At 46.2% G+C, this 24,265-nt stretch overlaps 1 protein-coding gene across 3 annotated transcripts in view; it reads left to right on the top strand.

Moving 5' to 3' along the window:
* Positions 1–825: 825 nt before the first annotated feature.
* STRIP2 (striatin interacting protein 2) overlaps positions 826–24,265 on the top strand; it is a 38,218-nt gene continuing 14,778 nt past the window's right edge. For 2 of the 3 annotated variants that reach the window (XM_031674307.2, XM_072964510.1), the window contains exons 1-16: positions 826–1,035; positions 5,899–5,968; positions 9,039–9,113; positions 10,117–10,251; positions 11,577–11,697; positions 12,483–12,551; positions 12,749–12,855; positions 13,533–13,660; positions 14,592–14,795; positions 15,990–16,225; positions 16,484–16,549; positions 17,220–17,283; positions 18,065–18,136; positions 20,738–20,812; positions 21,505–21,602; positions 22,058–22,184. In XM_031674307.2, the coding sequence (XP_031530167.2) occupies positions 895–1,035; positions 5,899–5,968; positions 9,039–9,113; positions 10,117–10,251; positions 11,577–11,697; positions 12,483–12,551; positions 12,749–12,855; positions 13,533–13,660; positions 14,592–14,795; positions 15,990–16,225; positions 16,484–16,549; positions 17,220–17,283; positions 18,065–18,136; positions 20,738–20,812; positions 21,505–21,602; positions 22,058–22,184 (1,788 nt within the window). In that variant the 5' untranslated portion in view covers positions 826–894. The remainder of the gene's footprint in view (positions 1,036–5,898; positions 5,969–9,038; positions 9,114–10,116; positions 10,252–11,576; positions 11,698–12,482; positions 12,552–12,748; positions 12,856–13,532; positions 13,661–14,591; positions 14,796–15,989; positions 16,226–16,483; positions 16,550–17,219; positions 17,284–18,064; positions 18,137–20,737; positions 20,813–21,504; positions 21,603–22,057; positions 22,185–24,265) is intronic. The other variant, XM_072964509.1, reaches the window with a different exon arrangement.

Here is a 24,265-nt window from a genome sequence, read left to right as displayed (position 1 = left end):
GCTACATCCTTACTGTAAGCTGCTTTTTAGGTAAATTGCAGAATGGACAGACCACACAGCCTTGTTTGCCCCAGGTAACACTGAGCCCTTAGGAAGGATCTTAGAATGAAAGAAAGGACTGGGGAGCAGGTGGGGGCTTACTCTCCAGTCAAGATGTACTTCCTAGCTCACACCATGAGGAAGGTGCCCTGCTCCAGCAGAGAAAAGCAGATGGCCTGGAGCAGCCCGACAAGGCACCGGCACTTTCAGTGAAGTAAAAATGCCCCACCCCACCCCACCCCTCAATCCCCAATCTTCCAGTCACTCCGAGTTGAGAAATCTCAACTTCCAGGGAGGGAGAGTCCCTCCTTTGCTGCAGTGTCCCTGGCCACCGGCCATGCCATCCCTCCCTTTTGACTGAAGCGGGATTTGGGACATATTCAGAGCCGGGATTTGGGGGCAGAGATCTGTGGCCATGGGGAAACGGTGACTGCAGAGGAGCAAGAGGTGGAGACTAGAGCTCCCCGAAAAGGTCGCTATTTGGGAGGGGGTGAGTGCTGAGGGACACCGAGGGAGAAGCAGAAACCAGCCAGAGCTTAAGGCCCAGAATTTGGCAAGTGGAGCCGGGAGCCGACCCAGGAGTGTCAGGCTACCAGCAACACCGCAGAACTGGGGTAAAAAAGAGGGCCAACCCTCCCCCCAAAAAAAACCTTGAATGAGCCCCCACCTCCTCCAAGTCCCGCTCGGGGAGGTCGAACAGCCAATCGCACTGCGGGGCGGGGCATGCTGAGAGCGGCCGCATCCAATAGCTGTGGAGGGGCCGGGGCTGGCTAGCGGCGCGCGGCGGCGGCGGGGTCGCCTCGGGCAGAGAGCCCTGAGCGACTAAGGGGAGCCGCTATCAAGAGCACGAACCGCATGGAGGACCCCGCGGCGCCCGGGGCCGGGAGCCCGCCCTCCAATGGCAACGGCAACGGCAACGGCAATGGCAACGGCAAAGGGAAGGCGGCGGCGCCCAAGGGCCGGGAAGCGTTCAGAAGCCAGCGGCGGGAGTCGGAGGTGAGGAGCCGGGAGAGCTTTAGTTGGGGCCGGGACCCTACGCCTGGGGAGGGCAGCGGTGGTTGAAGTGCTGCGGCCCCGTCCCCCTCCCGCGCCCGGAGCCCCCGGCGCGCCCCGAGCCGCCCCTTGGGGCGGGCGCCTGCGGGGTCCGCCGCAGCCTGAACTCTGCTCTGCAGCTCCTGACCCCTCTCCGCCCGTCTCCGGCGGCGGGCCGAGGGCTTTCTAGTCCCCTGGCCTCTGGGGGCGCAGAGATGTCGCGCGATATCGAGCGTCCCAGATACTTTCAAATACGTATCTCACTTAATCGCTGCAGCCCCAGAAGTGGGAATTGGCGTCGCCGAGTTCAGAGGAGGGAACGGGCGCGGAGAGGCTGAGTGAGTGGCCTGAGGGGTGGGAGGCCGGAACTCCGCGGCGGTAACGAGGGGCCCGCGTGCGGGCCGCCGCCCTCCCACCCAAGGCTCCCGAGCCGATCAGAGGAGCCGCATGGCTTCGGCCCGTCCCCTTCCCCCCAACCCCCCGTGTTGGCAGGCCCTTGAGGGCGTGCTTTCCACGGGCATCAGGACCCCTCTCTCCGTAAGGGTTAATGAGACAGGAGTCAGACGGGGCAGTACCGGAGCGAGTGAATGCACCGGTCCCAGCATGCAGACCCGCAGATGGGAGTATGAATATTCCCTCTTCTGAAAAGAAATCGTAACTAGGAGGATGAAATGAGTGAGTTAACATCACACACACATACCCCCTCAGCCAGCCAGTTTCCATCAACTAGCCAAGAGTAGAATTGGATCTGAGCGAGGGATCAGGAGAAGAGAGCCCAGTGTGTCAGATGTGGAAGGGTCTGTAGAGATCACCTGGTTTTAGCCCTTGCTTTTACAGAAGTGAGAGACAGAAGTAACTTGCCCAGTATCATACAATGGCATAGTGGCTCTAGACCAGGCTTTGGAGTCAGTCAGGTTTTGAGGCTTTGAATCCCAGCTCTACCATTTACTCTCTGTGTGACTTTTGGCAAATTGCCCAACCTCTCTGAGCTCCAGTTTCTTCATCTGTGAAATGAGGTTAACACCACCTATCTCAGAAGAATTGTGATAAAGTCAAATGAGATAACCTAATGTGAAATGTTTAATTCAGTGCAGGCACAGTGCATGTAATTGGTTAGTATATCGTAGCTCTTAATACTGTATTATCAGCATCATCAAGGGCTAGTACTAGAAGCCATGTCTTAGGCATCCCAGTCCATGGTTTACCATTTGAATAGTAGTTTGAATTTCAGTTTCCAGTAGTATTTCATGTATGCATTACATTTTGATACAGACAAGTAGAACTCCATCCCCATTTTTTAAAAGAGAGAAGTGGAGGCAGCAAAAAGACTGGCCCAAAGTCACACCACCTTTCAGGAGCAGAGCTCAGCCCTCCTACCATGTGGATCAGGGTTCTATGCACCAAATCATCTCCCTTCTTGCCTCAGTGTTAATCTGGCCTTTTAGGGTGCCCTGTGCCTCCTTTCCCCCATAGAGACATTGCTCCTGCTCAAATGGGTTTTTTTGAGCTCAGATGAGATGAGTCTTATTAATTATTTAGTCCTCTCTGTATGCCCAGCGCTGTTTTAGAAACTAGGGATACAGCAGTAAACAAGATGAGGTCTTTGCTCCGTGGAGCTAACATTCTAGTGGTGATAGAGAGACAGACAATGTGGGAGTGAATAAAATAATTTCAGAATAGTATCTGTGGGGGAATTAAAACTCCTCTTGAACCAGGGGGTTCTTTTCCCTACCTATCAAGTCTTCTTCCAGGAAAAGGCTCTGATAGTACTTTACTCTTGCCAGTGAGGTCAGTATCCAGAGACTCAGGGCTTTCCACCTGCACCGCATTTAACCTCCTGATTGTCTGCAGCTGCACTTCCCAGGCTTGAAAATGAACAACTGCAGTGATGTTCGCCATCTGAGCTCATTGCCTGGCCAAAGGCTGGCTGGAAACATTAGTTCTCCTCCACCTTCCACTGCAGCCAGAGAGCTGCTCTTACCTGTCAGTATATCCTCTATCACCACAACACCCAGGTGCCAGGCTCTCTGCTTAACTCTCTCACATAGATGAGTATCTGCTTTTCCTCCCCTCCTTTCACATTCCTATGGAAGACTGTTCTTGGGGAGATGATTTTCTTTCCTTTCTAGGGCTTCTAAAAAGAATTACTGGAAGAGAATTACTGTTGGCACCAGTCATGAGAGCCTTCTCGTACATCACTGTTTATAGGGGCACTATTGACCTACCTTCTCCCAATGTGTATGGACATCCTAACATTAAAAGGAAGCTAGAGAACAATTGTTTGCTTAATAAAAAGATTCTTAACCTAACCAAGGATTCACCTCAGGCCTCTTACAGGCAGATCCCCTGGTTTAATTGGTTCCCAAAGTCCTTGACAAAGTTTAACTGGTTTGTGGCAAAATGAGGAAAATTCAGGGTGTTGAAGTGAGTTTTTCATAAAATGTAGTTCAATACATTGACTTTTATGTAATTTAAAACAATATTTTCAAACTCCAGAGGGTGGCCAGTGAGTTCAGACCAACATTTTTTAAGAAACAGATTAATAGGAAATACTTATAACAGTAAATTTTATTTTGTTAAACTTTTGTTTCAGTTTTGTGGATTTGTGTTGGGATATGATACAAAATTTACTTATACTTACAGTCAAAAAATTTTTAAAAAGACTGCTTTTAATGTCTCTTTTATTCTGATATTTTGTCCTTTCTATTTTGGGGGTATAAAACTTTTTTAAAAAAATGTTTAAATATATTTTAAAATATATTTTTAATATATTTTAATTTATTTTTAATATATTTTAATATTCTTAAAGTCTCTGCTTAGCAGAATAAAACATCAACAACCTTATGTCATTCCCCACCCTCCATCTTTGTTTTCTTACTGGTCTCTGTAAACCAGAAGTTTGAAAATCTTTGCTGGATTTAAACATGATTCACCTTGTTGGCAATGTAAATTGATAAAGTGGTTTTGGAAAACAGAGTGTCATGTACAAGGAGCTATACAAATATTCACAAGGTCTGTTGCATCGATTCCCTTTATAAGAATCTGTCCTTCGGAAAGATCCTAAATGTCAAAAAATGTATGAGGGTATCACAGCATCATGTATATAGTAAAGGAAAACTAAAAACAAATGTTCAACAATAGAGAATTGGTTAAGTAAACCAAGTAGATATCTATCCATTTAGCTGTTTAAAGTGACAGTTAAAGTGATATTTTCCTCATATTAATATATGAGAAAACTGTCTTTATAATATAATATTAAAATTATAAGTAGAATAAGTAAAATTCTAAGTAGAGTAACCACCTACATAGTTTTACAAAGTGCTGGGTGGTGTTAACTGATTTTCCTGTATTAACGCATTTAGTCCTTACAATGATCCTATGAATTATCTTCATTTTACAGATGAGAAAACTGAGTTTGTCATTTTCCAACAGTACCCTGATATCAGTTCAGTTCTGACACTACCTGTAGTTAGCACAGACCCCACAAATTAAAGGCTCAGTCCTCCAAGACTGCCCCCACTTCAGATGCCAGCCACAGTGGGGTCTGCAGACTACCTGCACTTCTGCCTGTCCAACTACAAATCCAGGGGCTACCATGACTGCCCCTCTCAGGTTCAATAATTTCCTAGAGAAACTTAACAAAACTCAGAAAAGTGCTGTACTTACGATTGCAATTATATTATAAACGGTACAATTCAGAAACAACCAAACCAAGAGAGGCATAGGACAAGGTATGGAGGTGGGGTGGTGCAGAATTCCCTCGCCCTCTCTGGGGCATTACCCTCCTAGCACATTGGTGTGCGCAACCCACATTGTTTCAGGGTTTTTATATGGAGTTTCATTACTTAGGCATGGTTGGTTAAACCACTGGCCACTTGATTGAGCTTAGTCTTCAACCTCATCCCCTCCCTGGAGCCCCTCCTTTGAAATTCTCACTGTGAATCACCTTATTAGCATAAACTCAAGTATGGTTGACAGGGGCTCCTTATGAATAACAGACACTCCTATGGCTCAGGAAATTCCAAAGGTTTTGGAAGCTCTGTGCCAGAAAGAAGGGGAAGAGGGCAAAGACCAAATACATTTTTTATACCACGCTAAGGCACAAAGAGGTTAAGTAACATGTTCAAGATTACATAATATGTGACAGAGTGTGTGACAAGAGCTGAGATTTATAAATTTTTTAATTCATATATATTAATATATCCCAGTAGGAAATACCCCAAAAATGCTTAAAGAGGTTAGGTGGTAGGATTATATTAAAAATACTTTTAAAATAGGATTATAAATTTATACATAAAACATCATAGAAAATCTACTAATACAATTTAAAGTAGAAATGCTATCTTATTTGACAATCCTAAAATTGTGGAACATTAGAGCTGAAGACCTCTTTTTTATGGATGAGGAATTGTGATCCACAGAATAGATCATACAAAATCATACAGTGAGTTAATAACAGAGCTTAGGTCACAATCTAGTTTGCCTCTTTTGTTTCTGTCCATCTTGTTTTTCTAGAAATCAGCTAGATGTTCTTCTAATCCATGTTTATGTAGATCTCATACAGGCACAGATTGCAGCTTTCATATCTGTTTATGATCCTGGCCCTTTACCCAGAGTTTCTGATTATATGTAGGAATCTTCAGCCTGGTCCTGCACTGAGCCTCTAATTTTGGCTTGGAGGAGGGTACTTCTTGAATGAAAAGCCCAGGTGAGACTCTTCTAGTTGCCTCCTTGATCTAACCGTGGCTTCCAGGAGAGGAAGAGGATGAAATGAGAGTGTAATCTCCACCCTTTTCCCAAGTTACCACAAAGATTTCTCCATTACAGGGCTCTGTGGACTGCCCCACCCTGGAATTTGAGTATGGAGATGCAGATGGGCACGCAGCCGAGTTGTCAGGTATGCGATAGATGGGTCTGTGGAGAGCGGAAGGAGGGCCAAGAAGGGAGGGAAGGTGCCTGTGATCTCACCTGGCAGCCTCTGTTCTCAGCAAGTGGCTATAGAACAAAGACGGTTCTCCACATTTCCTCTTCTCTCCATCCTCCAGTGGTAAATATCTCTTTGTTTGCTTTCACATTTCTTTCTGTGAGTTCTCCCTTGGCTGTGGTACTCTCCACTCTTCCATTCTGTCGCTCTTTTTTGCTCACCCTTCTTTATTCCCTTTTTTTTGTGTGTGCACTCTCAAATCTGTTTTCTCTCCACTTCTCCCCATTTCCCCTTTGTTTCTCTTCCCGTATTTACCCATATCTTTGTGTGCCCCCTTCTTTCTGCCACCCTTTCCATCTCTTTTGCATTCCATCTCTCCTTTTCTCGTCTACATCTATCTTGCCCCTTTCCCCTAATACTGGCTCCTTATTAAAATATCAGCAATGTCTGAAGAAAAACTCTTTACACAACTGGCCAGCTGAGCAAGGCTGGACGTGTCACCTGTATCCATTGTAGTGGAGCTCTGCTTAGATATTTCTGAGCTAGTTAAGCAATCCCATTCTTTCAGTGATGGGCTGCTTCTGTCTGGATTTTTAGCGTAGGCTAAACGTGATCTCACATTAAAGGCCTCCATGTTACACGTGCTATGAATACCAGTTATTAATAAATGAGCTTTGTGTGGAAATAGTGTGAAAGTTAAATATTCTGTCACATGGAAGTGACACTTCAGACATGCTTTTTCAGAGAAAAGAGAAACACTTTTTAAGAAGTTCTTGTGAATAGCTTAGGGAATAAATTTTGTGATGAGTGACAGAAATAGAGAGCTAAGTTTAATAACCAACAAAGGATTAGAACCCAGAATAGGAACACAGAGAGAGAGAGAGAGAGAGAGAGAGAGGGATGAACAACCCAACAGAGACAATAGAGAAATGGTCAAAAAATATAAATTAAGAAGTCATAGAAAACCATATGGTTAATAAATATATGAAAAGATATTCAATAATGTTAGTAAATGGGGAAAAATAAATTTAAATGGTAAGATATTATTTAACAATTATCAGATGTAAAATTTAAAAGCCTGAGGTTGATGAGGATATAGAAAAATGAGTACTTTTTATACATTGCTTGGCATAAGGGAACAGAGTATAAAACTGAAAAGCAGTTTGGTCATATCTAGCAAAGTTGAAGATGTACACATATTATGGCACAGTGACTCTAGCTGTCCACTTAAAGAAACTCTTGGGCACAAGAAAAACACATACAAAGATGTTTATTGCTGCCATTGTGAACAATTGGAAACAACTTAGTTGGGGAATGGATAAACTGTAGTATATCAATATATTAGCCTACTGTATAGTCGTTAAAACAATTGATCTATATCAATATGCTTCAATTTCAATAAATAATAAAAATATAATGTGGGGGGAAAGAAGCAGCGACAAAATAATTTATACATGCATCAAAAAAACCGCCTAAACACGAGTCTATAGGATGTTTCTAGGATGTCTAGTCGCACCCTTGATTGAGAACAGTGTCAGTTAAGTGAATGAACGTGTCCATCACACTATTTTTCATGAAAAACTATTGAAAGACAAATGTTTGTAAGAAAAAGTAATTTATACAGTATGATATTGCTTGGATAAAAAATTTTAAAACAGAATGATATCATATGTTGTTTACTGGCACCTACATAAGTACTAAAAGTATAAAAATAGGCACGTGAAGCATACACACCAATTTCATCATGTAGTTACCTCCAGAGAGGGGAAGAAGATAGACTGGGGAGGAAGAAGGGACTTTAGATGTGTGAAGCAAATATGACGTGTCAACATTTGTTTAATCTGGATAGAAGATAAACATGGTGTCTTTATGTATTCTTTATTTACCTGTAGTGTATGAAAGTTCAAGATCTAAAATTTGAAAATAAAATAAAGACAAAAACAAAGTTCACTGCCTTAGAAACTTGCTCCCTTTTTTGACTGGGTTTGTGCTCTACTTAAATATATATATATATATATATATATATATATCCACACTACCCACTAATGACAAGAAATTAAGACTCAGAGCTGAAATTTGCTTCTGGTAACTCCAGAATTCTTGAACTCAGGACTCAAAAGTCCTGACTTCCAGACAAGTTGTTTCTCAACCATTAGACAGCTGGCTGGAACATAAGTGAATTTCTCTTGCTTTGTGAATTGTCTGTGACCTAGTTAAGTTTCCAGCGAGAATCTTAGGGAACAGAGTTTTGAGGAAGTTTTTCTATCACCCATTGACTTAATGACATCACTTCTTCACCCTCTGAAAGCTGAGGGTACTGGTGTAGTGTTATAGTGTGTGTGTGTGTGTGTGTTTACAGGAAAGGGCATTTTTATTTCTCATAAGCTCTCTGCATTTTGTATGGAGAGGCTACTGTCAGGGAAGTTAGATTTTCCTAGGTACTGGCAGCCCTTTGGCAATTAAAGCTGTGTCTACATAGTTTGATGCTGCCTCTGTCTGGGTGGCTGTGGGCAGGAACCTAAACTTCTGTACCCTTCGAGGAAATTCAGCAGGGAGAGAATGAACTGGCTCTAACCCCAAAGAGCCATCTAAAACATACTCTCCAGCCCTCACCCTGGCTCCTTGAATAGCACAAGGATCTTGCCTCTAAATTTCAGTTGTGTTGCCCCCTTTTTCCCTAGAGACAGGATAGTCCCAGTCTGGGTTGGCAAGCAGAAAGGATTGCTGCTCTAAGAAACAGGAGTGATGACTCTAAGCCCTCTCTGTTCCAGCCCTCCTCCTGGCCCTCATCGAATGTTGAAGGCTGCCTTCTCTGCTGTAGCAGCCAGCTGGCAAGAGGAGGACAGGTTTGATGGTTTAATCACCCAGAGACACAAGTGGCTATTTTTAACTGCTCTGAAAGGGAGGAAGCTGGCTCTGGATTGAGTTGGACAGAGGAATGTGTTGGAAGCTTTAGCTCTTTCATGCCACGCTCTGTACCCCAGGCCCCTTCTATAAGGATCTGCTGAATGTTTGTGATTCTGTCCTATCTTTCCTGTCACAGAATTGTATAGCTACACTGAAAACCTGGAATTCACCACTAACAGACGATGCTTTGAAGAAGATTTCAAGACCCAAGGTGATCCAAGATCCTTATTCATAGAGATCTGCTTTCTCCCTCTGTAATATATTCAGCCTGATCTAGAAAGAGCCTAAAACAAAGTGTGATCCTTCTTCATCCTCTCTATAACCGTGTAACTTCTCTATCCCTTATTGTATATGGGACACAGAGTTTCTTATATCTCAAGTGGAGAGGTCATGCAGTGGAAGAGAAGCCTGAGCTGGGTCCCTTTCCCTGATGAAAAGGGTCAAGAAAGCAGAGAAATGGGGAGGTTGGGCTGGACTGGTGCCCTGCTGCCTGGTAACCCTGTGCCCAGCTTAGTCCTTCACCTTGCTGTTCAACCCCTGTCTCCAGCTCTACCTCACTCCTAATAGCTCTGGTAATGACTTTATGTGCCCGCACTGTGATCCACTCAGATCATTGCCACTGACCAAGTAAATCCACTTCCATTTCCTTACTTGGTCAGTGGCAATTCAATTTTCAGCTCAACAAATATGTGGTGAGTACTTGTTTTGTGTCAGAGATGCAGGAAGCAGAGGTGAAGATGAATTTATAGTATCTGAAAAGAGATTATAGTCAGAAAGCAGAGGGGAGACATGTGCTTCACAAAACTAGCTGAGGCAAGAGAAAAACGGAAAGTGTCATGAGAGAAGTAAAAAGTATCTCAAGGGACAGAGCTTCTGGCTGGAGCATTATGGGGAAGGGGTGATTTTGTATTGAACCTGTAATGATGAATAGGAATTAGATATGTAGGGAAACAGGGAACTCCTTGAGAAAAGACAGAGAGAGAGGGTAGTATATGCTGCATGTGGGGAATGGAGGGGCTATGGAGGAAGATGAGGCTACAGAGAGGGTTCAGGCCAGAATGTTTGGGTTTTTTACTTTTCCCATCCCTTATTTTTTGTCAGCTAAAAAAGGAAAGCTTTTGAAGAGAAGAATTTATTGGGGGCTGAGATCAGAGGTGGAAATGCTATATGGGAGGCAGTAGCTGACTCTAGATCTGTTGACCTTCTCTCCCCAGTGGAGGGTAAGGAGTGGCTGGAGTTGGAGGAGGATGCCCAGAAGGCCTATGTGATGGGACTCCTGGACCGGCTGGAGGTGGTCAGTAGGGAGCGTCGACTGAAGGTGGCCCGGGCTGTTCTCTACCTGGCCCAAGGTGAGTGGCCACCTTTGCCAACTTGAGAAGGGCAGAGACTAGGGAGAGAAATGGTGTTATCCGAACTAGGATGAGGCAAGCCAATGTGGGAAAGCAAGTTCCCTGCCTCTCAAGGACAGATCTTGTCATGTGCTAGGAGTAACCTTGTGCTTATGAGGAAGATGAGGAGATAGCGGTAGGTACTGTTCTGGATCCCTTGGAATCAGCCTTTATTTTTCCAGACATGCTAGGATTTCCTCTAGGGTTCTTTTTTTGCCTTTTCCTGGGTTCTCAGTGTGACCAGAGCTGACAATGTCCCACCAGCTGAGCATGGAGGCTTCTTTCATCATCTGTGGCCTGACCCTAACACTCAGGGGAGGCAGGGAGTTGCCATAGATTTACACATGGACCCTTGGCATTGTTTCTCACTGGCATTTGGAAGATTCAAGCCAACCTAGCAGCAGGAATGGATGCTGTGAGTAATTTGGAGATGATCAGAACTCAATGAGATTAATTGGGGAAAGCTTCCCAGAAGAGACCTATTAGCCAGGTGTTGGAAAGAGAAATGATATAACCTAGCTGGAGTAGTAAAAGTAAAGCCTGAGATCATAAATAAGAGGACTATTGGCAGAACGATCTAGCTGGGAGCTAAAAACCTATAAAAGAAAATCATAAATGGAGAGGAAAGAGTGGACATCTGGTGAAGGGAAGACCATAGCAAACAAGGAAGTGCCTGACCGTATCTCTTGGGACTAGTTGTCTGGCCAGCTTCCACCTGCCAGTACCTTTTTGCCTGCGGACTTTCTGTGCAGCCCACATAGGGAAGCCAAGAAGTGCTAGGGAATTAATGTGCTCCCCTAGTCCATCCGCACTCATCAGTGACTGCCAGGAGTTAGTGGATGAAGAGCCTGACTACCTCACCCTTCTTGGGTGGGATGGTTCTGAATTGTGTGTTTTGTACTGTTTTCCAGAGCTTCTCCCCACTGGGACTGAGCCCTTGGCTGCCTTCTCTTCCTTATGTCACTTCCCCACTTTTTACTAATGGTTGCTGGGATCAACTCCCAAATAAACTACTTGCACTTGAATCTTTATCTCTGGATGTGCTTCTCAGGGAACTCAAACTTAAGACAGGCCAGTGATGAGCACATTGGACCTAGCTCTGGGGACTGCTTTTCCTCTCCCCTGCCTCATTCCAGAAAGTTCTGAGGGGGGGCCCTCACCCTACCTTTGTCAGCCTAATTGTTGGGCATGGTGTTGGAAGATAGTCTTAAGATCATGGGGCAGGGTGGAAAGAACTGGGATAACCCCATCCCCCTCAACCCCTATGGCGCTGTCTTGTCCTTTAGGCACTTTTGGGGAATGTGATTCAGAGGTCGATGTGCTACACTGGTCCAGGTACAACTGCTTCCTGCTCTATCAGATGGGGACCTTCTCGGCCTTCCTGGAGCTACTCCACATGGAAATCGAGTGAGAAGCCTTAAGGGAGGGCTGCCAACCCCCTTCTTTGAAGAATGCCTCATGTCCTATGCTGGTTGCCTCACTAGAGAGACCTTTGTAGAAGAAGCTGGGTCTAGTCACACCTCAGTCCAAAGCTCGCTGACAGTTCCCCTCCATCCAGCTGTGCTCTCTGACATTCTATCCTCCTCTCTGAGGTTGGGCTCATCTGCAGCTTCTGCCCCACTTACAGTTTCAATCCTGGGTTTCAGGGCCTATGCTGGGTGGATTTCTTTTTTATCCAAACACCTTCTCAGCTCAGCCTAACTCTGGAATCTGTGAAGGAGACTGTTCTGCCTAAGAACATGACCCAAGAGGGATGGGACCAATTCCTGTTGCTGTGTCTGATTCTTTCCCTCCTGGGTTATAGCTCTAGAGGTGGCCTTGTCTGCTGCTACCACTATAGTGATCCTTCGTTTTATCTCATGCCTATCAGCCAGGAGTTTCAGATGGAGTGAATTCTGTTTATTATTCACCAAGTGTTGCTTAGCATCTTTTCTGTATTCAGCACACTACTAGACACGTGGGGGTTACAAGAGGAGTGCATATCCCAGACCCTGCCCTTGCCTGTCTTCACCACAGATACGGGTTTGCTGAGGTGGCAGAAGAATTCTGTGGACTCCCTTCCCTTACACCAATTTCTTTATAGCCACATAGCCAGGGGGTAGCCGGTACTCATGTTTATGTGTATGATAAGTGGAGATGCAGGGAATAAAGAGGCCTATGAGTTCCCATTTTGTCTATTGTCCCCATGGCAGCAACAGCCAGGCCTGTAGCAGTGCTCTTCGGAAACCAGCCATCTCCATTGCTGATAGCACAGAGCTCCGGTGAGTGGGGCTGGCCATGGGATTGGAACAAGGGGTGATTAGCAATGGGTTACCTTTGCCCAAATTTCAGATGCACCCAGACCACTAGAAGTTGCTAATTCCACTGGGTTCGGCTCCCATTGAGACCATCTCTGAGGTCTCAGACTATAGGCTGGGAACTGCCTTGGGAACTTCTTGTGATCCCTCTATAACCCCAGGGTGCTGCTGAGTGTCATGTACCTAATGGTGGAAAATATTCGCCTGGAGCGAGAGACCGACTCCTGCGGGTGGAGGACAGCCCGGGAGACCTTCCGCACCGAATTGAGTAAGAAGCGGCAGCTGAGGTGCCTATGGCAGAGGGGAAGCACAGCGTCTGCCTAGTTTGTTTTCTTCTTTTTCATTTTTTTTTTTAGAATTAGCATACCTTCTTTTAGGACAGAGACACTTTGTGGCAGGCATGAGGGCCTGGCTTGATTGCCCCTGTGTCTATGAGCTAGGACCAGTCATATGTCTTCTCTATGCCTTGGTCTTCTTCGTTTTAAATGAGAATAGTCATCTGTCTCCCATTCTATCACAAATCCCACATGCAAAAATGAGTTGACTTACCTTGAAAATGTAAGTTAATGTTGTCATCAGCCAAGGATAAGATATAAAGGCCTGTAGGATGTTTGAAAATACATTCATTGATGTGGGAAAGTGAGTTGTGATCTACAAAGTGCATTGAGTCCTTCAGCCAGAAAGCAACATCTTTATTAGCATAACTTCTAGTTTGGCATCCACCTCTAAAGCTTCAGGAACTGCGCCATTATACCTCCATGATCTCCCTTCCTGGCCTTGAGGGGCTTCACCCTGGGGGCACTCTAAGCCTCCTTCTAAGGACCAACTACTCAAATTCTTTGGGAGAGGTGAGTGCCTTCCTCACTGTGTCCAGACAGGGTTACCGGGACCGAGTTTCAGCTACCTCATCCTCCCTTTCTCACTTGCCTCTCTCCACACCCCCAGGCTTCTCCACGCATAATGAGGAGCCTTTTGCCCTTCTGCTTTTCTCTATGGTTACCAAGTTCTGCAGTGGCCTGGCTCCGCACTTCCCCATAAAGAAGGTCCTGCTTCTGCTCTGGAAGGTAGTCATGGTGAGTGGCTGATTCTCCCCTCTCCCATCTCATCAGATCAGCAGTGCCCTCTGCCACCTCCGTTTCTTCTAGTCTGATTCCAGGAGGCTGGAGCTAGGCAGAAGAATAGGGCAGCTGTCAGCCAGGGGAGGGCCAGTTTAAGGCTGTTCTAGAGGAATCAGTGTTCTGTGTCAGAGCAGGTTACCTCTTTCTGTCGGACTGACGGGAGATGCCACTCTGGGTCGAAGTGTCATTGCACCTTCCCCTGATACAGCTGATGCTTTGTGGAAAGAAGACTGGCTGAGAGTTGAGAGATCTGGTCTCTGCTGATACTGAGGAACCTTGGGCCAGTCTCTGTGCCTCGGTTTCTCTAGCTGTAAAATGTGGAGATTAGTGCCTATTCTCCATCCCGATAAAGAGAGGATTTGCTTTTTAAAAAATGAAGTGTTCTTAAGTATATGGTTGCAGTTTTGTTACTAATTATTCAGCCGGATCCTTCATCTCTGGCTCCCACCCCACAAGACTAGTTGAACAACATACCCCCCAGGGCAGGCCTCAGGGGGCACTGCCTGTTGACTACAGAGGAAAATGAGTGACTCTGGGGGTTTATAACATCTGGATGTGCTCCTTAAAAGGGGGTACAGTTTCCTGCTTTTTCAGCGGAGGCCCCCAGTACTCCCTTTCCTAATTTCTGGTGATATTTCTAGCCCTGGGTCAGTAAATAATGCTTTATCCTGACCCCTGAACTCTGAGGGATAGTAACCACCTCGGAGACTGGGAATAGTAACCACATTTTTTGCCTCTTCCTGTTTTATTACTTCCTAATTAAGGAGGGGGTTCTGAGGGGAGTGGAGGCTGTGGCTCTTCCTCTGCATCCATGTTTCCCTGACCTCGCTCTCTCTGACTTCCCTCCCTTCCTCTCTTCTCTGCCCCTTTCCTGTTTACCCCTCAGTTTACCCTCGGTGGCTTTGAGCATCTTCAGGCTCTCAAAGTACAGAAGCGGGCAGAATTGGGCCTGCCTCCACTGGCTGAGGACAGTATCCAGGTGGTGAAGAGCATGCGTGCTGCCTCCCCGCCCTCCTACACTCTCGACCTGGGGGAATCTCAACTGGCACCCCCACCTTCTAAACTGCGAGGTCGCCGTGGTTCTCGAAGGGTATGGGCTAAAGCAGACAGTAGTGTTGTGACGCTAGCTAGCCAAAAATCAAGATTCTAAGCAGCTCTGGATGTGGTAAGAGAGAACAGTAAACGACCCAGCTGTCCTGACCCTGATTGGCCCTGTGACCGACCTGAAACCTTGAAGGCTATACTTTGGCCTCTATGTCCCAGCCTTGACTGGCTTCTAGGCTGACAAGATGTAACATTGTGATACCACATTATAGATCCATGTCTTGCTACAAGATCGTTGGCTTAGACCTCAGTGCCTCCCTAGCATCCTGAACAACAGTTAGGGTAGAATCCTGGGCATAGGTACCTGGGTGAGGCACTTTATCATTTTCTTGTCAGCAAGATTGACCCTGAGCCAGCCATGCTTTTGTCTGACCTTGGTACCAGAGGCTGACTGCTTAGGGTCCTAGATAATAGTCTGCATCCCTGGAAAGTTCAGGATGGCAGGTTGCCCTGAGACCTGATCTTGCTCCCGAGAACTCACCTGCCTGCTCTACCCAAGTTCACCAACTGCAGGTGACGGGGGCAGACAGTCACACTCAGTAGTCTAGTCTACATTATCTGCAATGTGATTATTTTTAACCTTTATTTTTTGTTTTATAAAGTAATGCTTACTCATTGTAGAAAATTTAGAACAAATATAAAAATGTGAAGAAGGGAGGAAAAAAAAGTCACCCACAGTCTTAACAAACAGAGGCAGTCACTGTTAACTTTTTGGCCTATTTCTGTCCGATCTTTTTTTCTTTCTGTGACAAGATTTAAAATTCCAAACTCATTTCCCTCTGCCTAGCAGCAAGCTTCTGTCCTCTTCTTCCTCAGTCAGCCAGCTGGTGTATGCTCACAGAAGGCAAACTAATTGAATGTTCACCTAAGTAGAGCATAATTAGGAAGGAAAGTGCTGGCAAAAAAAAAAAAAAGGCATCAGTGCTTTCTGAAAGCTAAGTAACTATGACTTGGGGATTATCTATGCTCTGTTTCCCAGCCATTGGGATGGTTACATGAGAGCTGTTTGTCCTGGAATTGGGCCTGGTGGGACAGTAATGTTCTCACTAAAGGTTGGTTCTTGCTCCATGTTCCCTGAGTCTAGCAGCCTGTGGGTAGAGGGTGGTCTCAGACAAGGATGCCTAGGGTGAGATCTCTGCACACCTTCCCTGTCTCCTCCTGTCCTCACCCCCCACCCCAGCAACTCCTTACTAAGCAGGACAGCTTGGACATCTACAACGAAAGAGACCTTTTTAAGACTGAGGAACCAGCCACAGAGGAAGAAGAGGAGTCTGCTGGTGATGGAGAACGAACCTTGGATGGAGAGTTAGACTTGCTAGAGCAGGACCCTCTGGTGCCACCTCCACCCTCACAGGCATCCCTCTCTGCTGAGCGGGTGGCCTTTCCCAAGGGCCTACCCTGGGCCCCGAAGGTCAGGTAGGTTTGATAACACTAGGGATCCTGAGCTTTGGGGTTTCAGTCACTGGAGGCCCAGGGTGGAGTGGTCTGTGCATTCAAGGCTCAGTAAGCTGGGCTCGGAGTCAGAACTCCTGGGTTTCAAGTTCCCTCTGTTGGCTGCTGCCTTCCCCTGCCATTTCAGTTCTCCAAGCAGAGGGGTGGGAGCCCAGTAAGGTTCTCTCTCTTAAGGTTTGCTTTTCTTCCCTTCTCTGGGATTTGTCTCTCCACCGTCTTCAGACAGAAGGACATTGAGCACTTCTTGGAGATGAGCAGGAACAAGTTCATCGGATTCACTCTGGGGCAGTAAGTGGATGGTCAGAACTGGCTATAGAGAGATTCTTAGGGGGTCAGAGGAGTGGGTGGCTTGGAATGAGATGTTGCCTGGTCATGATGATACAACCCAGAGCCTGGGCAACTTCCAGTGACTGCTTTGCCATGGAATTTTTTCCTTTCAGTTTCCTAGAACTTCCGTGTTCTCAGCCAGGTGTAGGACCTTGAACAAGTCATTTCCCCCCTGAGCATCAGTTTTCTCGTCAGAGTGTTACAACACGGTACCTACAAGCCTTTCTCTAATTGGCCAGAATTCTGTGAAGAATTGATGTGGTCAGAACAGATCCAGTCCTTCCCTGTTTCCCCACTCTTGTGACTCCTCTCACTGACCATTATAAAACCTGAGAAGCCATTGTTACTGCTGTTTTACTGTCAAAAATGTTGCTGGGCGACATGCCCTTTTGAGTAGGGATCTACTTCCAGACAAAGTGAGTCCCCGTAAGATGATGCAGAAATCCTAATTTTCAGGAACACTTCTCTACTTCTCTTTTTGTGCCCTGAAGTAATGATGGGGAACCCAGAGGCTTGTGGAGAAGGAGCCAGGGTACCAGGTGTTGACTGTATGGTCCCTGTGACTCCAGGGGGTTTCGGTAGTTCTGTATACTTTTGACCCTTATGATTTGGTGTGTCTTGCATTTCACAGGGACACAGATACCTTGGTTGGATTACCCAGGCCCATCCATGAGAGTGTGAAGACCCTCAAGCAGGTGACCAGGGTGGGCTCTCAGTCTTCAGGGATAGGGAGTCATCAAGGCAAGTTGGATTACTAGGGTCCTGGGTCCTGGGTAGAGCCCTTCCACCAGGCACATTCTGAGCGTGTTATTCTGTATTTCCCCTGCAGGCATTTTGGCCAAAAAGATTAAAAATCAGGTTTCTCCCTACTTATTCAGTGCCCTACATTCGGATGGATGAAAAGTTCTCCTTTCTTCCTCTCAGTCCTTTTCCCTCCTCCCACTCTTCTCTCTCCCCCTTCTTGCTTTCTTTCCTCTCACTGCTCTCTTTTTAGAGGCTCACTAACTTCCCCAGGCCCAGGATTGAGTAGCATCAGTTCAATATCCGTGTGTGAGCACGAATAAGGGTAGTCATTCCTTGCACAGACCTTGAACCCTAGCCCACCTCATCTCATCACTCTGTACACACATGCACACACATACATATACATGTGGCGAAACTCTCAGTGCAGCGGTCCAGGGTCAAGGTCCTCTTCTTGCCTTCCCCTTGCACTTTGGTTGAAGGTAAATTCTAGGCTATTTGCTGCCTTTCAACAAATATGGAAACATGGAATAAACAAATACTATATATGAAGCACTTTGCTGGTATTCATGATTCAAAGATAAATAAGATTCCTGCCTTCAGAGAGTAATTGGTCTATTTGGGATAAAAGACACATAAACAGGACGTTTCCTTATCATTGAGTAAGTTAAGAAATAGGCTGGTACACATGTGATTGAGGCCCTTAGCCTCTTGTTGGTGTCTTACCTTCCCCAGCACAAGTACATCTCCATCGCAGATGTTCAGATCAAGAATGAGGAAGAGCTGGAGAAGTGCCCCATGTCTTTGGTGAGTCAAGGGAATCCTGCACGGGAGGAGATTTATCTGCAGTGCTGTCATGGAACGTGTGTGCATGCTGTTGGACTCCTGCTGTATACTAGGCAAAGCAAGGCCTCTACTTTCATGATACATTAAAGTTGGAGAAAAACAGTAATAAATAATTAAGGAAACAAGACTTTCAGAGAATGGTGGATATGGTTAAGGAAATTTAAACAGGATGACACATCATGTAGTAGACTACTTTAGATTGTGCAGATAGGGTGTGTAGACCACCAAGAAGGTGACAGTTAACCCTCAGGTGGAGTCAAAAGTGGTCTGGGGCCGCTTTATGCAGGATATGTAAGCAAAGATAGGGAACTTGAAGTTGATTCAGTGCAAAGGAAAGCCTTTGGAGATTTTTAAACAGAGGTGTGACATGATCTGATTTACCTGTTTAAAAAACACTGGCTGCTTTGTAAAGGGTAGACCAGGAAAAGAGTAGAAGCAGGAAGGTTAAGAAGCTCTTAAAATAGTCAAAGTGAGAGATGATGGTGTCCTGGACTGGGGTAGTGATTGCAGAGAAAGGGAAAAATGGATGAATTTGGGTTATATTTTGGAGGTGTAGCTGACAAGAGTTGCAGTTCAATTGGATGTGGATAGAGAGACAAAAGGGCAATCAAGAATAAGTACCATTTGTCAAGGTAGAGAGGTCTGTTTTATTAAGGGTTCTATTTTGGTCATATTTAGACACCATTTAGACACCACATCCATTAGACATCCATCGGAATAATCAAGCCATTAGATATATGGGTCCAGAGTTCTAGAGAGAGGACTGGCTTAGAGAATTAAATTTGGGAGCTGTTGGCTCATTGACAATGTAAAAAGCCACAGAACTGGCTGAGATAACCTGAGGAGGGAGTAAAGTTAGAAAAGAGGTTCAAACCCAGGTCAAAGCCCTGGGGCACACCAGTATGTTGAGGGTGTGAAGAGTCAGGAAAGGAGCCAGAAAAGAAGAATAAGAAAAATACTCAGTGAGGTGAGAGGAAATCCAGGAGGTTGTGATACTGTAAAAGCTAAGAAAAAGTCTTTCAAGAAGAAAAGGATGATCAGCTGTGTCACATGTTGCTGATGAATGGAGCATGATAAGACCATGGCTCTGGCAACATGGTGTTAAGTGGGGACCTTGTTAAGAGTAACCTCAAGTGAAATGATGGGGGTGAAGCCTAGTTGGAGTGTATGGAAAAAGGAATGTAAAGAAAGGAGGGAGACTTAATCAACATAGACAAACCATGTAGAAGTTTTATTGTAAAGAGGAAGGTAGAAAAGGGATGGTAGCTAAAGGGGGATGTGGGGTCAAGGGAAAGTCTTATAGCTAGGAGATACTGGAGTGTGTTTATGTCCTAAAAGGGATGATCCAGAAAAAAAGGAGAAAATTACAGAACTGATACATTCAACGAAGCAAAAGGGTGTGAGATCTCGAGCACCAGTGGAGGGCTGGCCTTTGATAGGAGCACAGGCAGTTTACCCTTCATGTCCAGAAGGAAGGGAAAGGCTCTCCGGTAGACTTAGTGTTGAGATGAAGCTGTGCCTGTCTGATTGCTTCTGTTTTGTCCATGAAGTGAGAGTCAGGGTCCGCAACTGTTGAGGGGCCGTGGGGCAGGGGTTTAAAGAGAGGGGAGAAGGTATGCAATAGGCCTTCTAGAGAGCAAGAAGGCAAATATGCAGAATTTCCCGGGTTGTTAAGACTTGTGTCCATTTAAGCAGCAGCTCAGTTGTGTGGGATAGAAGTGGCCTGGTTACTCCTTCCTGCCTCGGGGTCTTATGACAGTGACCCTTGCCCTGTAATGGAGGAACCTGGGGGGAGGAAGGGCTGCACTGGCCAAAGATGACAATGGCCTGAGTGGCCTCTTGAGCACTGGAGGCTCATGTCTCCCTACTCTCAAAGAGGCTTAGATGAGATCATCAAAAGGACAAAGAGTTGTGTGTTAGGGGGCTGGTCAGAAAAGAGGAAGGGATGTTGTAGAGGGTAACGGAGAAGGAAAGAAAATAGTTTCTACCTAAAATCTTCCCTGCTAATACTCCTTCCTGCCTTTCCAGGCCATAGGCTACACAACTCCTTTATTAACCCCCTCTACTGAGTCATCTACCTCTCATTTCTGGCTTCATAGCATCCCATAGCTCTCAGATGGCTTCAGATTGACACCATAGGAAGTGCTTCTGTGTGGGGTATCTACTCTAGTCCCAGGCATACCTGTGACCTGAGTTAAGCCCATATATGTCCAGCAAAACAACGGTCTGAGCCAACTTCTCAGTGAGATTTCTGACTCCTGACCTTGCAAGTGACATAGAAAGAATTCTGGATTGAGTCCAGATAATGGGAAAACAAAAATCATAGATTCTCAGGGCTAAAAGAGCCCTTAAAGGTGATCCAGTCCAGCTCACTGATCCTATGAAGAGGAAACTAGGTCTCAGAGAGGGAAAGTAACTTACCCAAGGTCATACAATGACTCATTAACACAGCTAAGGTAGAAACCTAGACCTGACTCCCAGCTCAGTGCTCTTTTCATGCCACCCTCCAGGTCTTGGTCAACTGGAAAATGGCCTGGGCAAACTGTATGTTTCTTGCCATAGGGGGAAGAGGTGGTACCAGAGACACCGTGTGAAATCCTCTACCAGGGCATGCTGTATAGCCTCCCCCAGTACATGGTAAGGAGATGGCTGGGCCAGAGCTGCCCTTCTGGCTGCGCAGAACAGATAGCTGAGAGCCATTTTAAGCTGAACCACCTGTCTTTTGACCTTGTTTCCTGAGCCTTCACCCCTCAGGCAAGGCATTCTCCAACACATTAGAATGCCGAGCTTTCTTCAAGTTTCCTCCCCCAGGAAGGAGGACTTGGCTGTACTCCCAAGTCCTTCCTTGGGAGGAGGGGACAGGGAGGTGGGATCCGTGCAGGATGCACTGGGGGCCCTCCGCCTAAGTCGGTGCCTTCTTCTGAGGTCTGCCGTGGTCTCATGTCCTAGGTAGCCTCCGGCTGCTACGGTGAGAATGCTGATGTTCTGAAGTAAAGGAAGGAAAAGGGTCAGGGAGCAAGACCTTGCTTAAACTTCCCACCTCATTTCCAGGCATTACCCCTCTCACTCTGCTCCTTCCATCCTCTTTGGAAAGAGCAGTCTTGAAGCCAAACAGCCCATAAGCTCCCTTCTGGCTCCTAAGCCTCATGGGTGGGCCTGTCAGGACTGGGCATCTGTTTGCCTTTCTGGAGGCTGAGGAGATTTGGTCACTGAGGGAAGAACTTACAGGAAGGCTTTAAAACACTTCTCCTAGGGCTGCTGAGTTGTGGAAAAATAACCTTGCTGAATGGGATGGACAGGGATGGATTTCCTCATTTTCTACTTCCCAGATTGCGCTGCTTAAGATTCTGCTGGCTGCAGCCCCCACCTCCAAGGCTAAGACGGACTCTATCAATATCCTGGCAGATGTCCTGCCTGAGGAGATGCCGTGAGTGCTTCAACGGGGGCAGCTGCTGAACATTAGCTGTCTTGTCTGCAGGGTCTCTCTAGTCTCCACTCCACCTTATTAACACTTACAGGGGTGGTCTCCAAGAGATCTCTCTGCCACCAACAGCCCCTTTCCACTGCAGTGCTCTCTGCTGTGCTCTTTTTAGCTCAGAAATGAGAGTCTGGAAGGTAACATCAGTGCCAGTGACTGGCTGCACAGGTATGTGGGTGGACATTGCCAAGGGATGAGCTTGCCAAAGGAGAGAAACAAAGAGATTAGAGGAGCTTTTCTCCAGACAGGCTTGTAAGTGGAACTCTGGAGGTTTCCCTAGCGCAGTTCAGGTTTCTCACGTTCTGGCTCTGTTGTGTATATTGTGTCTGACCCAAATTCCCGGGTCCTTGTAGGCCTCTCTCTAAGGCCACCCTGTGCACTGACTCTTCCTCTCCCCATTGTAGCATCACTGTTCTCCAGAGCATGAAGTTGGGCATTGATGTGAACAGGCACAAGGAGATCATTGTGAAGAGTATCTCTGCCCTGCTCCTGCTACTCCTCAAACACTTCAAACTGAACCATATCTACCAGGTGAGCAGCAAGGAGGCTTCTCCACAGGCCTCAGGTGTCCTCCAGGTCCTGTCTCCCAAGGGAGGAACACAAGGGCATTTGTAGTCCAGCTGAGCATCTTCCAGCCTTTCCTTTGTCTCAGGGAATCCAGATACCTGTTGCACAAGCTTGGGTGGGATGTGGGGAATTGTCCTAGGAAGCTGCAGTTGTCTGTGTTTTTTTAACATTATCCAAGGGTAGGAATCACTAGCTTCTTGGTAATATGCCCAGCCAGCTTTGAAGCAGTGGAAGACAGGATTCAAGCATGTCACCAAAAAAAGAGGAGTGGGTATGTTGAGCATGCTTTTCTGTATGTGAGGCACTTTTCTAACATTTGAGATGTAATTCTGTATTAGAGTTCTGGCTCTTAAGGGCTTTGAAGTTTTGTAAAGGATACAGATATATAAATAGCCAGTTATGAGTGATAAGTACTGTGATACAGGTAAGCACTGGCTGCTATGGAAACAATTAATCCAACCTGAGGTGGAGAAGAGGTGACTTCCAACCTGAGTCCTAAAGAAACAGATGTTATCCAGGATACAGGAGTTGTCAGGAAGGACAGGAAGCATTTCAAGCAGAAAAGCTAATTTGTGAAAATCCGGAGGGGAGAGAGCAAAGTACCTTTGGAAACTGATTAAATGTAGCCCTAGTTCTGCCTGGGGTGGAGGGAGGTGGGGAGGTCTGGTGATACATGAAGCTGGAGAGGCCAACAGGGAGCAGCAGATGTATCATAATACGTCTGATAGCACACAGTTACTGAGTACTTACAATGTGCCCGGCGCTCTGTTAAGCTCATGAGGGATCTCATTTAATTCTCTCAACTCTATGAAGTGAGCCTTCTTTTATCCACTGGGGCTAAGAAAGGATAAGAACCTGCTTCTCCCTGAAGGCCTGTTTGCCATGCTAAGAGTATGAACTTGGCTACAGGTATTGCGAAGATACAGAAGAACATGGGGCAGTGAATGGATGTTCTCTGTGGTGAGACGTGAAGAGGGGAGGGAGTCTTCTCATTCCTGCACAGAGGCTCTGCCCCATTTTCCTCCTAAGAAGTGAGAACCAAGCTTGTTGGTAGAAGAGCAGGTCCTCAGCAGGAAAGCCCCTGCAGGGTCTGTGTCCATGGCAGGTTCGACTGTACAACCAGGATATTTCTCCGCTTTAGTACATTCAGACACATCTTAGCGTGTGTTAGGGTACTCTGAATGCTCACCCTTCTTCTGCCAGTGTTTGCTGAGCAGCAGCAGGGCTGGGAAGAGTAAGGATGGGTGAGTGAGAGAGAGTGTGCCTAGTGGAAAGAACAGAGAACTGTGGATGTGTGTTCCTGTCTGCTTCTCTTAGTGGGCAGTATGTGGATCAACAGCCAGACAGGTGGGTGGCTTAATGGGCCTTGCCAGAATGTGTCAGTGAATCCTGACAAGGCTACAGACATGTCTCAAACTGAAAAAAGTTTTCCATCACTTGATAGTAGGTATGTATTGGCTCCTTCATCTGAAGCCTTGGAAAATATCCAGGGTCAGCTGCCAGGGAAAAAATATTTGAGCAGAAGAGAAAAATGGGCAACACAAGCTGACTCCTTACGTCCAACCACACACCTAGGGCTGAGGGCAGCTGAGCCTGCTGCCGGGGCCACTTCTTGGTGATCAGGAATGGCTAAGGGATTTAAAACACTACACTTCTCTGCTTTTTCAACCCAGTTTCTGCACTGTCCCAGCAGTCTAGGTTTTGGATCTGGAAACAGTAAGATGCTCCTTAGTGTATATCATGGGCAAAATTCAGGTGACACAACTCCATGACACTGCCCCAATAGGTCTTCCGGGATGTAAACCCCAACCCAATTCAAGAGAGCAAAATGGAGTCCTGTGTTCTGGTGTTTAGCCCATCAAAGAGATCTTGAACTTATTCTCAGTGCAGTATATGTTGACTGAAGGACTCTTGTTGATTCGTTCATTGAAATACTGATATTGTAAGTATGGAGGCTAATACAGTGAACCAGACTCGCACTGGAGCCCACATTCCAGTGGTTCATTTGGTTACTGTGTGCCGTATCCATCCTGACTGAGTGATGC

This window comes from Vicugna pacos, chromosome 7, assembly GCF_048564905.1.
Source record: "Vicugna pacos chromosome 7, VicPac4, whole genome shotgun sequence".
In the NCBI taxonomy this organism is placed as follows: Eukaryota; Metazoa; Chordata; class Mammalia; order Artiodactyla; family Camelidae; genus Vicugna; species Vicugna pacos.
Note: the sequence above shows the minus strand (reverse complement) of the source record. Positions and strands in the feature narration are given on the sequence as shown.